The sequence below is a fragment of the Meleagris gallopavo genome, chromosome 5, assembly GCF_000146605.3.
Source record: "Meleagris gallopavo isolate NT-WF06-2002-E0010 breed Aviagen turkey brand Nicholas breeding stock chromosome 5, Turkey_5.1, whole genome shotgun sequence".
Lineage (NCBI taxonomy): Eukaryota > Metazoa > Chordata > Aves > Galliformes > Phasianidae > Meleagris > Meleagris gallopavo.
The window spans coordinates 24,975,515-24,991,523 of NC_015015.2; the positions used below are offsets into that span (position 1 = coordinate 24,975,515).

Consider the following 16,009-nt stretch of genomic DNA (forward strand, 5'->3'; position numbering starts at 1 on the left):
AAAAAAAAAGGAGAGTAAGAAAAGGCATACAGAATCTAAATGACTCCATTCAGTTTGCAGAAATTAACAGTTTAACCTATTTCAGCACTATCCTGGGGAGAAAAGTCTAATGGAAGTATTTCATTGTGCATTAAGTCGATTATTTTTGAATGTTGAACCCACTGTCATCCTTAAATATACCTATGAAATTATTTGCCCTAGGAAGAGGGAGAGTTCCAGTACTTTCTATTATCTCAGGATCACTGGTCAGGGAAAAGAATGCATGATAACTCTTTCTATATATTAGTTTGTGAAATGAATTCTGAATTCTTTACTTCATAAGGATATCTAAAGCCTTTGCCAACCTAAAGAGCTACTGTCCTGAAGTGTACCCATAGATCTGATTTTAAAGGATTTTTAACTGTGTTCCAGTTCTTAAGACACATTTAAACACATTTTAGTAATGCAGCTGACCACTATTTAGAAGTGGTATTACAATCCCACTCAACAATAAATTAATTATACTGTGTAATTTACACGAATTATGGGTCTGGTAGCACAAAGCATGTTTGCTCAATTCACAAGAGATTTTATAGACTTCTAAGCATCTGCAAGACTTCTCAAACTGTTTCAGAACTCCTCATGCACTTCACATTTCATGTAGAAAAAGAGAAGCATTAGAGGCAATAATAGTAACTTCCTGAATGATTCGCTACATTTTTCAAATATAGTGGCCTCTCTGCTACTACTCATGTTAACTTGTTTTTTCCCCCGAGTTAATCTGACAAAAACTGAGAAATAATATTCTTGTAGATCCACTTTTATAGTCTTTCAGATCCCGTATCTAAGAAACGTGCTATCAAAGCAAAGCAAAATTTCCTTGTTGAGGGGAAAACAGCAACAACAACAAAAAAAGAGGTTAGTGGTGTTTTTATCATTGAATATTTGGAGCATGTAGCTGCAGAAAGTATTTGCAGTAAAGATATGGTAAATTTCATGTTTCAGTGCATCTGTGAATTCCACTAACATCCTTGATTAAATGGACCACATTATAGACAAATAAAATAATTAACTTCTTTTTTCTTTTGTTTTTGTTTTTTCTATTTTTTCATTTTTTCCCCTGCTCATTCCCTCCCTCTTTAAATTTAGTGGGTTTAATTAAAATCCCCTTCCCTCCCATCCCCTCCCCTCTTTAAATTTAGTTGGGTTTTAGTGTTCTTTTTTTTTTTTTTTAAGTTCTACTTTTGCATGCAACATCAGTTTTCCCTAGACATGGCTCTGTCCTGGAAACATTCGAGAATTTTTTAGATAAAACTACATGAAGGAAATCAGGAGCTACTAGAAAAGGGAGCTACTGTCTCTAAGCAGGTTTGCACATTCTTGAGACACTAAGCTTACAAACCTGTCCACATTCACTGGTTCTTTGATGGGTCAATAGAGGAAGCAAATCATACTCCTTTAACACAGATCAGTAACTCTATAAATGCTCTGGGCATTGTTGAAAACTTTAAATGGAATAAAAGTTACTTTTATACTACAGTCACAGAAACTATATAATAAACATGAAAAAATAAAACAATAAAGACTTCCTTCTTATTTTATCTGACACACTACAAGTATCTTTCTACCAGTCAATGACTGGTAATTCTTAAGTGCCTTTAGGCTTTTACATTGAGAAACCAGCTCAGGCAGTGAACATTGCCTTCTCAATACTGTCTCTAAAGCTGAATACGAGGATGGGTAGAGAAGGAGCCACTCTATTTCCCTTTGTAAAGAATCCTCTTTTCTGTTCATCTATTGGGAATCCAATTTTAGGATTTACCTTTCTTTATATCAAATGGCACATTCCGTCACCCCTTTTTTTTTTTGTGGATATAAGCTTAGGAATTTAATTTATTGCTTAGCATGCATTAGCATCAGTTTAAAGAAAATGAAACATTCAGGGATCATCTGGGTAAGCAAAGATCAGATAGCTGAAACACAATTGCCTTTACGATAAGTAATACATCATGATTAGTTATCACTCTAATGTACAGCTTTTCAAAGTCATACTTCTAGCTCTCTATGAAAACCATTTAAGCCACTAAAACAGAGTACGCACACTGAAAATTACTTATTAAACCATCTCCTACCAACTATCAGTAGGACATACAGCTTGATCTCCATTCTACCTAAACAAAAACTGTGATTTCCATACTGCTACACAGTTCCAGCAGATGCTGAGTAACGAGCTGAGTTAACATCTAGCAGTACAATTTCATTTTGTTATTGTGGATTCTAAAAGGCGTTTGGTAACAAATAAAAATTTAACACCAACTGTCTGTGGTATAAAAAGCATCACAGCAACACTTGGTATATAAATCAGCTCCTGAGCATTTTCAATCTGGAGTGTTCACTTCAGCATTGATATGCACTAGCTGAAAACAGTGGAGTTTTCAAATTCATAAGCAGGCAAGTTGGAGGCTGGAAGTGGTAACAACCTACCGTATGTCTATCACAAAGCTAAACTTATTCCAGTGAAAAAATTCACACAGGATACATCTCACATCTTCCATGTGCATGTTTACTTTGCTGTGTGTGATTTGTCTTATACCAGGAGATGGAGGAGAGATTACCATAAGAGGAAGATCAGCTAATTTATTTAGCAAGCTAATGCACTAGCAGAGGATTTCTCCAAACAGAAGAAACAATGTTTTTCTCATCTCCAGAAGAAAAAAAGCTTTTTTTCTGCATTATCAGAATTCCTGTGTTCTTAGCAGACGAGAGAACTCAGATCCTAATTTTTACTTGTTTGTATGTATCATATGTAGTACTTACTATGATACTATCGTACATTACAAAGTTAATTCAGTAGTAGACTTATTTCAAGACTGCAAAATTAAGGCTGACAAGTTAATGTATATTAAAAAAATGTTTTCTTTTTAAACCATTTGTAATATTTTTTCATAAATCAGAGAAGTTCACAGCTCAGAAAGAATTAAAGACTAGAGACTCTGTTTTCATTTTGGTTTGCTTCTACTTTCACCAGGAAAGGAATTCTACTGGATCAAGCCATCTGTCTTTCCACTATAATAGCTTTTAATTTCAAGCAAATAAAACAGCTCTCAAAGACTTTCAGTTCCTGCAAGTTTAATGAAAATTGGTGATTAGAGAACCTAAATTAGTACTGTGACACAGAGACAGTCAATTGAAATTCAATAGAAATGGCTCACATCCATCTCAAGAGACAACCATCAGTTGGTCAATCAGCATTTTAGGCAGCAAGTAAGCATATGCCTATCCCTAGAATTGCTAACATCAACTATTAGGATCCTGGTCAGAAAGGCTGGGTGTAGTACAGAGCTGAAAATAGTGACATTTGAAAGGCATAAAGGAAGTAGTACCTAAAACCACAGGAAAATAGTCAATTTCACCATTTAAGGAATAACTTAGATTTTTTCAAATATAATACCAAATCCTAGCAGGAAATGGACAGTTGTAGCCTATTCTTCCCTAAAGCATCTAACCATTCTAAGGAAAACAAAGAAACTGCTGTATTAGAATATTATATATACCACTCATTCGAATTTCTAAATTAAATTGTTCTGATTGCTAGGATATTATATCCATGTTCCATGCACCACAGAAAAGAGAAAAAAACGATATACCCCTAAAATAACAAAGTATTGTACTGTAAGAATTAAATCCTTTTCATTTCTCAACTATTCATCAGCCTTTTCCTTCGGGCAAAATATTAATAGATAGTAAACTCTATTTATCACCCAAACCACAAAGACTCTTCCTCTCAATGAAATTCCCATCTTCAGGTGTTTGGATTTTTGTTGTTGTTGTTTTGTGTGTGTGTTTTTGTTTTTTTCCTCACTTCTCATTTCATTTCATCACTGCAAGAATACTCCATAGAGATGTTACAAAATAATATCACACTGCATGAAATTAATCTATTCACTCTACTTGTGAAACCCTTTAGCTTGATTCACATTGCTATTTTTTTCAACTTTTACATTAACTCTGCCTGCCTTTTTCACTGCATACTATCATGCACAACACCAGCTGGATGATTTCCTTCATTTTTTCTTTGACACTAATTCAATCAAACTTGCAAGAATCAAGTTCAGCGGTACTAAAAATTCAACATTTATATTTTAAGACTATCTTAAAGAATCGTCTTCTTTCTTTCTGAAGGAAGTTATGGCAGAGAAATACAGTAAATAGCATGACACTGGTAGATATAACACCACTATATATGATGCGTGACTTCAAAAACTTTTGAAACCTAATAGTCTGGAAGAAAACACTGCCTGCACAAAGCTCTACAAACTAAATCTCGTCTTTCCTGTAAACTAGCTATAAACTATTCAGATATGCAGCCTCAAATGACTAGTGTCACAACTCTTCCAACTCATGCAGATTCCTGCTTATAGAAAACAATGACAAGAAAAACCCAAATGGCTCTTCGCTTAGTCTCTCCAGAAAATAACCATTAGACAATATTTCCCTTTAGGGAAATATTTTGACATAAAAATCTAAGACTTTTTCAGTTTCTCCTGTGATTCAAGAAAAAAACTAAAAATTAACTACTTTCCAGTCTTATCAACTCAAATTATATGAAGAAAAGAATTAAGGAGTATATAGGAGATTAAGAATGAGGCTACATGTTTATTCCTTTCCATACAATGTCTCTGATTTTAAATAGTTATTGCTTTACTATATGACTAAAATTATAAAGAATATACAAAGCTGTAATAACTCAGTTTAGACTCTTAGACTCTATTTACTGAAACAAAGTTGGTTTTCTTTGAAGTACTACATTTTTTTTTTTTACAAGTTCTTAACTATTAAACACATAGATCAAAACTTAGAAGGAAATCTTGCAAACTTCATCTATTTCCAAAAATTCACATAATGCAGTCCAAGTGATGTAGATTTAGTGAAGAAAAAATTAAAAGTGTAGTTTTTAAATTATCTATTCTTTAAATATTTTCTTTGTTCTGCAGTAGCAAAATGTGGAAAATATAACATTATAGACATGAAAAAGGAGAAGTGGACTGTGACAGGAAGGGATTGTCAGGTTTCCAGAAAATAACCCTAGTGCTCCCTTCCAACATTGCCTCTGAATCATTACTTATTAATAAAAATATTTATTTTAGAAACAAAGAACATACAGTAAAAAGTTTTTCACTCTTACCGGAGTTCTATTTGGCAGCTGAATTACATCACATACATCTCTACTGTTCCTTCTTTTGTTTTTATTTGAGCCACAAGAGCTGAACTGATTTTTGCTAATTGTTGCAGAAACACACAATCAGAACATTATTCCAATAAACTAAGATTTACAGCATACAGATATTAAATTTTCCTTTATTTTCTTTATTACTTCTTGTTCACTCTATATCTTTTTGCTATGCATTTTTTCTCAAAATTATTTATCCACCAACAGTCTAAACATATACTACACATGAATTACAAGGTTGAAATTCTTTCTAAATACATTTTACAAAGCAAAATCGTTCTCTGTTATTGGAGCTTAATAAAAGAGCCCATCTCCAGACACAACATGCATTTAAAATCCTAGGAGAGACTATTCAAAGTAAATGTTAAAATAATTTCTTTGAAATTATATTATAAGATAATGGTTGATAACTCAGACGACTTATGAAGGGAGTACTCTAGAGAATAACAATGTACAAAAGCTGGAAAGGAATATCATATAGATAAGAACTTATTAACACGGTTTATTTCCTTAATCAGCCTTCCTGCAACCTGAATATTTCTATGACAGCAAGGAGGATTGTGCAACAGTGTCACCAGTTAGGTACGAAAGTAATAAACAGAACGTTTGCTGAGCCTAAGCAAATGAACCCTGCAGGAGTGTTGCAAAGCCCTGGGGTGCCTTGCCTGAGGAGCTGCACAGCTCCCACTCCATGCCAAGGCATGTCTCCAGTTAAGCTCAGCAGGTACTTAACACCTACAACTAACTACCACAACACTTCTTTGTCACCTTCATCACTTGCAGCCTAAAGACACAGCAGTGCAATCACTAGTGAAACACGACTCCAGTAACATCTACTCATATGATAACGACAGCCAAAATAGAAGGTTAAAATAGAAGAAATTGTAGTAAATGATAAAGAAATAACCAACGGATTGCTGAAAATTTTATCATAACAGAGAACGATGAGTTTTAGAGAAATTTACACAAGTTTAATTGAGCAAATAGTATGTTTTATTGACAACTTGAAGATAAAATTAAATGAAGAACAGGAATGCAAAGGTTTATTGCAAATGTAAGTCACAATAGATGTTAAAGATAGGAAAGTGAACTGAGGAGTATGAAAAGATTTTAAGAAGAAAAATAAATATCTTTTTACTGGTTTCAATGAGAACAGTCTTCAACTAATCACATCACTGCGTAATGCACTTAGAGACTGAAAGAACATCAGTGGGAAGAGATAGCATAAGGTATGTGCCAGCAAACAAAGGGATAAAAGAACCACTGAACAGCATATTTAACAAAATGATATAGACCATTACCCTGCTGCATCTGGCATTCAGTAGATTTGGACAGGTTGGAAGAATGGTCTTTTCAACCAGTTAACATACTTTAGTCAATTATTTGCTATAGACTTTGTATGACACAAGTCTCAGTAACATTTTTTGTGGGTTTTTTTTTTTTTTTTTTTTTGGTGTATTTTTCATTTAATCCATTGCCATTTAATACTGTACTTCTAAAAGCTGTCCGGGTTGTTCTTGAATCTTACTTCAATTGGTGTTGCTGAAAACAGAAAATGTATCAAGGACTGCTGAAAATATAATGCATCTTTTTGCCCTTTACATAAAATGGAAACCTGATAAATTTTTCAAATCTTGCAGCTGATTGCAGTGCTGCCTACTCTTTAAACTTAATGGCAGGTGGGTGAGAGTGTCTTAGTTTAATCTGAACTTTCACCCTAAGCGAAGTTCAGTAGCTATTCTTGAAAACTTCACATGTGTAGTCTCTTATTTATTATAAAAGCATGGAGTCAAAGTACTACCAGGGAAAAGTTATTGACATAAACTCTAAATGGACACTGGGGCAAATACAGAGAAGAGCATCAGTTTTAGTTGGTACTGTCTGTGGACAGCCTCTCTGGCTTTTTATTTTTTATTTTTTTAAAGTAATGACACTCTTTGCAGATCAGATTCTAACAGTATTTACTTGAAAAGAATACTGAGAAGCATGTATGAGCATCTACCTTTAATGTCTCTGGGTCCAAACGGCCTTCAGAGAGGACAAAACATTCACAGCGATCTTTTTTCTTACAGCATTGTAGCTTCATCGCTGCTTCTTTAATTCCCAAAATTATCCCACTTTCTTGCCCATCTTAAAAAGCATTTAATCAATGCAGTGTTTAATCCTTCAGTACCACAAGAATTATGTTCCATTCTCACCACAGAAGTAAACAATCCACAACTACCTCCTTATGTCAAGAACACAAGTCTTAAGCAGAGTGAGATGGAAGCATTCTCTAGTCCTCCTCAGCAATCAAAATCATCCAGAATATTACAAGAAATACCATGTAATTCGAATACATAACATTTCAAAATCTTCATAAAGTAGGAAAAGCAAACAAAAAACCCATACAAAATAAGACTATGCATATACGATGTATATTTTCTCTCTGTATTCTCTGTATTTAACTGAATTATGATAGACTTTGAAAGCTTTCAAAATGTATTTAATACTTGGCTTTGACATTTACCAACACATTTCTGCACAGCATTCCAAGAAGGTTTTGTGTATATTTTTGTCGTTGTTTGTTTTTTTGTTTGTTTTGTTTTGTGTGGAATTCAGTTTCTTAAAGTAATTTCCAGGACACCATCTGTCGTTGTCCAAAAGTAATATTTCAAGATAAAATTCACTTGCTGGAAAATCCTCAGAAACCGAGCGCTAAAGAAAGGCAATCTGCCTTTAACTGGTTTTGTACATAAACATCTGAACATGATTCAGCTTGTGGTTTGATGTGAACAGTTTTGTAACCATTTGACTAGAGAATAAAAAGATCTAAGCATTTGCATTCTGCCTTCTGTGCTTTTTGCTATGGGTCAGGCCGCACGACCACTGCTGTATTTTCTGCCTTAGCAGGTCTCAGAATTCTGTTATTGTCTGTTACTCAGTGGTTGACAGTAGCAGTAAAGAGCATGGATAACTCGTCAGAAAATACTGGTGGACACTCATTTCCTTTGGATTTAAATACTTCTGCTAATGTTCAAAGTAAGAATCTTGTGACTCCTTTAATGCAAAGTCTATCAGAGAAACTGCCCTACCTTTCCTAGTTGTTCAAAAAATCACAACTTACAGCTTGGTATGGTTTAACATTTCAAATTTCCAAATAAAACATAGCAATTCAGATCTAAAATATCTCCTGAATATATGGTAGTGTGTTTTTTTAATCTATATTTTAAATAATTACTGGAAAGTTTACACGCTCGATATTAAGGTCATGCTGAATAAACCCATGAGGAAGAGGACTCTTTTGAAGCTTTTTCTTTGGCTTAAATAACAACTGAATAACAACCAAAAAATCAATTCATTGGGAGGACAGGAGGAAGTTGGGGAAAACAGTCATAGAGTAACCCTTCCTTTGACCCAAAAAGTGGGCAAAAGAGAGTTCCTTAGACTACCCTTTAACTTGCTAGTTCGGATACTCTCAGAGGGGGTATACAGACCGAACAATAATAAAATCATATAACCATTATGGTTGGAAAAAAACCTCTAAGATCATCTAGTCCAATTGCCCATCCACCAGTACTATTGCCCACTAAACCATCTCCCTCAGTGCCACATGTGCACATTTCTTGTACACCTCCAGGGATGGCAACTTCACCACTTCCTTGGGCAGCCCATTCCAACACTAGATCACTCTTTTAGAGGGCAAAAAAAAGTTCCCTTCTTCATTCACATTTGCAGAGTCTAAATCACCAGACTCAAGGGACTGCCTGTTAATTTGAGTAATTCTTTATGCTGCTAGTCAGTAAGATGTGTATGCTGAAGCAAAAAAACCAGAAATATTTGGGATGAAAAGGTTTTATCCTAAATACGTACTTCTCATGTGTATTTTTCAAATTGTTTTATCTTAGCTTTTCATGTAACACTCTCTTCTTTGTAAAACCAAAACAGTTCTGTTATTTGAAGCTTAGTCTACATAAATGAGAGATGACCAAAAAAAAAAATCAGATCTCCGACAGTACCTGATAGTTGAATATATAGAATTTAAATTAAGAACTCAAATTCATTTCTAAATGCTCAGTAAGAGAAAGATTAATCTTTCTAAGAGTGAAGAATAGCTGTTTCTTTTTCCTTTGTTTTGTTTCCTTTGTAGTAATTTTAATAGTACCTCAAAGAACACTTGCAGTAAACCTTCACATTAAAACAGAAGTAGACTTCACATTAAAACATACTGAATTTACATTGTGTTAAATGTATTTGCCTGATGATTAGAGACTGGCTCCCTACAATTAAATACTAATTACTCCACTTTGCAATAGTCATTTCTTATCTATACTATTGATTCAAACTTTCATTTCCTCTCTTTCTCTAGCAATTTATTCTCCACACCATTTGCTCCTTCCGTAACAGCTTATATCATCTCCAGCAATTCTTACTCTACTTTCCAGATGCATTTTTCACTCTCTGAATCTTTTCAGTTACCAAAAAAAAGTTCCTGCCATCAATCCCATGTTGCCTTATTAACCTACATTCTAGAATTTCATTCTACATCTACAAAAAATACTTGCATCCTAGTACTGTCTTAACAAGAAAAATGTGTTTCAGAAGCCTATACAGACACAGACTACTCCCAGAATTTCCATATTCTTCATCCTAATCCCACCTACACCTGTACCTCAAAAGTATTTGCAGTCAACATAAAATCCAGACAAACATAGATTCCATGATATTCTTGGTGGACAAGCAGTACAATACACCTCCTTCAAGTTTTGTTTTGTTTTTTACCTTCAAAAACCAGTCATACAGCCCATTGCAAAACAAATGAAGGTCATTTTTTGTAATCTATAACAGGTGAAAACCATGCTATTGCAAATCCCACTATGGAATAGAATAGTGAAATAGGCTATAAACTGCTTTCTCCTCTGGGCTTTAAAAAGATAGTCTACATATGACACCTCAGTGAAATGAAAAATACAGTGAGTACCAAAAACACTGAACAATCAAAATGCTAACATTAGCCAGTGCAGATGGTCAGTGATTTCTGGAGGGAAATGCAGTCCTAACAAACTTGACTGTTTTGAACTGTACCCTTGAAAGTTATAATAGATTACAGTGTCGGAAAATTATAGATAGATTAAGCTGAATAATTAATTCAGTTACATTGTAGAGCACTGCAATGAAAAACAAAAAGCAAGAGTTGTGTTGTTACAAAAAAAAAAAAGCAGAAATATTATAATAATGTGTTATTATTCATTTTCTGAAAATAGTACCATTGTGTGTGTTCATGTGTACATACTGAAATTACAGAATCTTGGGAATTGCTTTCTTTTCAAAATTTAGGTCTGTTTAAAAAAAACATTATAAGCAGACAAACATACGGAAGACAAGAACACTGATAAATAGAAAAAAATTTAAAACTACTTAAATTGTTTAGCTCACCTTTCCAACAGCAGCAGCCACTCTGTTGGTCTCCCCTGCTCTTTACTTTCATTGCAGTGTCCACCATTATGGCTGAAGGAATAGAGTACAGCAGAACCTCGCTAATTTACCTTCCTAATTCACACACCTCATATTTGCACACAAAAATTTCTACTTTCCCAACTCCTTAGGAAAAATCAAAAATCCTGTACAGGTAGATTCTATCACTCACATTGTTTCACATTAATAGATACAATACACAATATTGACTATTCATTAGTCAACGAATCACTCAACAGTACAGTATTCATTTTTATAAAAACAAATTAAACCAATAAAGACAATACTTTTCATTTAAACATCGCCATGTATCATGGTACAGATTTGAAACCTGGAAATTTTGAAAGGACTCCCACCAGTGAATTAGGGAGGCTCTACTGTACTTAAATTGTAATGTCCTCATTTATATTCTTTTCTCAACAATTTTCTCCCAACTGCATCGCACTGACAAATACCAAAAACACTTAGCTATGTCCCGCTAATATTATAATCAGTGTCCTATCACTGTTTTAATTATTTAGACATTCCCTTTCACAAGACTATTCAGTTCACTGTTTTTTTTTTCCTGCTCATATTTTTTTCTGTAATACAGAATATGCATTACCAAGTGAAATTCAGTGCTGATACAGTACTCTGGTACTGATTTGTTTTCACAAATCAAATGATTCACTACCCATAAAAATCATGGAGTAGACCTGCACTTCAAGCCAGAAACCAGAAACAAGATTCATCTCTAACTGCCAATCTTTCAATACATCAGCCGGTATTTCTGATCTGGGATCATGCTTGTCAAGTTTATGTAAGTAACCAGTTCAATGTTGTTCATACACTTCTCCAGGAAAAAAAGAAATGGTGTATTACCACATTCAATGAATCACATCAACAGTTGATAATTTTGAAAAGAATCTTACTGGTCGGACATCCCCGCATGAGTTCGTAAATTGTCGTGCCAAGCCAAAATCCAGCATATAACACTTCCTACAGGTGCTAGGAAAACGTCCCATTGCAAAGTTAGACTAGGAAGAAAAACAAATACAGATATACATTTTATATACAATATGTATATACACAATATATAATATACACACATGTATATATATTTTAATACGTGTACATACTAACACAGATACACCGTCACAGAAAATCCACGCTACTTCTCTACCTTTCCTTCCATATTTTCAGTTCTTTTAAACTCCCATTGTATTTGAAGAAAACATTAAGAACATCAGACACTCAGCTTGCCATATCTGAACCACAAATTAGATGGCCCAAATAGATTGTTACCTGACCTTATTACTTAAAGGCCACACATTCTTAGCAAGAATTTTCCATCCACCTCACTAGTTCATATTTTTTGATCTGGGCATTTAAAAAACAAACAAACAGCAACAAAAAAAAACTACTGACCTATGAGTTAACAAGGTCACCTAAACAAATGCACTAATAACATATACAAGGAATACAGAATAAAGAGTGCAAACGTTTTTTCTTTTACATGAAAGAAGAAAACTTAAAATCAGTAAGAGCAGGAAAGTCAGTGAGGATTTATGAAGATAATTCATTCTGAAGTAATTTTTTATTTGTCTCTGTGGATTAGCATTCCACATTAAACCTGTAAAAAAAAAACCCAACACATTGGCTGCATTGTTTCAAGTCCATCTCCCACCAAATCCCCTCAAATTACATAACATAAAAAAAGATAGAACATGAAATGATTCTGCAACATGAAACTGAAACTACACACCTGAGCAAGATGGAAGTTACACCAAATTAACTCTAGAAAAACTACTTTTGTTTTTGTGTTAAGGGAGTTCACAGTACTCAAAGTCCTTTAGAACTCAGATTGGAGTTTGCTTATCTTTGGGAAAAAAAATCAGAGCCTTGGGGAACAATACATCTCATGCAAATCTGAAAAGAATAATATCTGAAAGAGGTCACAAGTCTATGTTTGGACCAGAAGAACAAAAAAGGTTGAGTAGTTACATTGCACTCTTGAGTTTTCACAATATGCTGCAAAATATCACAAGGCAGTAGCAAATCCTCAAACCTTAATCTGTCACTTTTGTGAAAGAAAAAGCAGAGATTCCAGAAAATAGCAAATAGGCAATATACACTTTTACAGGAATCTTTTATATCAGATTCCACTGCTACAGCATAGAGCACAACTTCCTAGTTGATTATTAATTATACATGTACTACTTTCCTGAACACTTTTTGTCAGTAACCAGTTACTATTACAAGGGAAAGAAAACAAACTAAATAAGAAAGTGATTATTTGCTTATTGGGATAACCATTGTGAGCTGAAAAGTTGAAATAAATATTTACCTTTGGACAAGGGAGCTCTTTTCAAAACACTTCCTAATTTTTACCTAGATAGAAAATCATGGAAGGGGCAGGGAAGCCAGAGACTAGCTAGATGTGCTAAACAACCCGTATTGCAATGAGCAATTGCAGGGAGGAATGCACATCAAGTAATATCACTGATTGATGGAAAATCTTGTTGGAGAAGAACGCATTGATTCCACTTTAACAGTACCAGCCACTAATACATATGAGAAGCCAAAAAATACAAGATAAAAGGAACATTTACGAATCCCTTTGAACAATGCAACTAGTATTTCTTAGGAGGGAGGGTTGATCAATTGTTTTTTCTTTTATTGTATAGAATTGCTTAAGCTTCAGTTTGATGAACTTGAAAGGTTATAGTAGATAAGATCCACACTGGAAGACTCATCATTGCAACATTCCAAAAAGGTGAAACATTTGTTCCTTGCTTCTCATTAGAAGTATGCAATTATACAATATGATATCTCCTAAAGTTTGACTGTTTTAGTAAACTGCAAGATACAAATTTTGAAGCAAAGTTTCAAGAACAGAAACTCTCTCTGATGAAAAACACAAAGCTACAATGGTAAATTCAACTGTCTGGGTTTTCCCAAAAAAGTCTGCCTAATTACGTATTTACATTTACATATAAGCGTTGCTTCATTTCAGAGATGGAGGGTAAAAATCAATTGAAACCATGTGTGGTTTCACATGTGTGTGATCAGCACATGAACACTCTACAGATAAGAGCTAGAAGTGTTAATTGCGGGAAACTGCAAGGAGGGCTAAGTACTCAAGGCACTGAGAAAAGAACAAGGTTACTGTCATTGAAAACCAATATTAATTAATAGAAAAATTCTACTCTGATGAATAAGCATCCAGTTTTCTATTCTTTCTCATTTTTCCCTTTTATCATGCACACAGATCATTCCAAAAGTAATGCCTCATTTATTTCAGTGGAAATGACAACAGATACTAGAATCTGCATCCCGTGCTTGTAAAAATCTGCCCCAATGGAGATGAACCACTATTTCAAAGCTGCTATGACATCACTGTTGCTACAAAAAGGTTGCCCATGGAGTCCATTGTTCGTCTGTCTGAACAGATTTGAGTCAGAAGGTGCCAAACCCTCACTATGCAGTGGGTGGGGTAGGACAGTCCAGCCAACCATGGCAGTGTGCTCCAGAGTCTTCACGCTGGTATGGTATGGAGCCTGGTATTATCATGCTTCAAGAGAAATACTGTCTTCTTCTCTTGCCAGACTCGGGAAATTCAAGCCTTCAGCTTAGTCAGCATCATGATGTTGTGTTCAGAATCGATGGTTTGTCTGGGCTCCAGGAAATGCAGAAGGATCACCCCTTACCTATCCTAATACAATACTTATAATTCTACATGCTGAGGGCTGTATATTGAACTTTTTCTTCAATGGGAAATTCATGTTGCCACTCCATGGACTGCTGTTTTAATTCCAGCTCATAGTGGGGATGCTGTGCCTCATCATCAGTAATGATGTAATCCAAGAAACTGTCACCTTCAGCTTCTTACTGGTTGAGTAGGTCATGACAAAATTGCATACAGCGTACTTTCTGTTCCTGTATGAGCATTCGTAGGACTCACATGGCATAAACTTTGCAATATTCCAGTGTTGCCAACATCATTTCCAATACATTGAAGCTGAAGTTGAGTTCATACAGTCCCCTTGTCATAATCTGGTGATTTGCGTGGGTGAGCTGATTGAGACTTTCTTCATTTCATAGTGTGACAGCCATGCATGGCCATCCGGAACATGTCCTTCATGTCACTGTCACCACTGCTGAAATGCACCACTGTGATAACATCCACTGCTTGGTCTCCATAAACATTCAGCAAACATCAATGAATGTCAATGGATATAATTTCTTCTGCACGGAAGAATTCAATTACACACTTTGCTTCACACACACTTTCATGTCAGCCACCATTTTGTCAAACTGCCCCTCTACTGCCATCTGTAGCATGGCAACAAAATGTAATGGAGTACTGGTGGGAAGGTTCAACCTCTACTGCCACATCAGTGATGTTCACCTCTGATGTCATGGGCCGATATTATAAAATGGGAGGCATTACTTTTGCAGCAACCCTCGTAGAATAGAGCACAGTCTTATTTCTGCAGCCATCCAATGCCCACATAATATTTGCCTGTTTTGTTTTAACGGTCACACTTACCGGTTTTATGTCCCTGTGCAGGAATCCCACAGAGTGAATACTTTCAATAGATTCCAAGATCTGCCTCCCAAGCCGCAGAGTGGTACTAATTGTGAATGTTCCCCGAGACTGGCTCCGACGCAGGTCTGCCAAATTTCGACCCTGTCAAATTAAAAGGACATTTAAAAAAAAAAAACAAAAAAAAAACAAAAAAAACACAACAACAAACCTAACATCAACATTCACTGATAGCATAAAGTTTTCCTATCACATCTTTAGCTATAGCGGATGACCACAGAATATTCTTATTACTTGTTTTTATATTAAGAATAATATAGCTAATGAGCAGGTGTTCCCAAGTATCTACAATATTAAATTTACAAATTATTTTTAAAAATATTAATTTTAGTATCTTTACTATCTACAGCTAAATAATATGGACCAAAATAATGTCTAGAAAACAACACACATATTTCTCCATCAAGGATGCTTGAAAAAAAGTCAGAGAGAAAATACCCACAAAGACAACTTCACGTTCATTTGTTTATGGAAAAGTATGTAATTTATTTAATTAGTGAATATATCTTAGATGATTTAATGAAACAGATGAAAAATATTCATATAATCCAGTAAATACATTCCCATGACATCATAGAACCATTGGTCTATCAAAATAACCAACAATCAGCAATATGACTAACAGCTCAATTCTTTCTCCAGCATCATAATCCACAAGGACCAGCCACTTCTTCATCCATTAATCAAGATGGCGCAGAACAACAATACCATAATTTTAAGTATTAGTCACATTTTATCCTTTCTTTTTTTTTTTTTTT

At 34.6% G+C, this 16,009-nt stretch overlaps 1 protein-coding gene across 4 annotated transcripts in view; it reads right to left on the reverse strand.

Moving 5' to 3' along the window:
* TTBK2 (tau tubulin kinase 2) overlaps nucleotides 1-16,009 on the reverse strand; it is a 68,354-nt gene that overhangs the window by 34,865 nt on the left and 17,480 nt on the right. For all 4 annotated transcript variants that reach the window (XM_003206478.4, XM_031553547.1, XM_031553546.1 and 1 more), the window contains exons 5-6: nucleotides 15,195-15,335; nucleotides 11,575-11,679 (exon numbers count right to left, since the gene is read on the reverse strand). In XM_003206478.4, coding sequence (XP_003206526.1) covers nucleotides 11,575-11,679; nucleotides 15,195-15,335 — 246 coding nt within the window. The remainder of the gene's footprint in view (nucleotides 1-11,574; nucleotides 11,680-15,194; nucleotides 15,336-16,009) is intronic.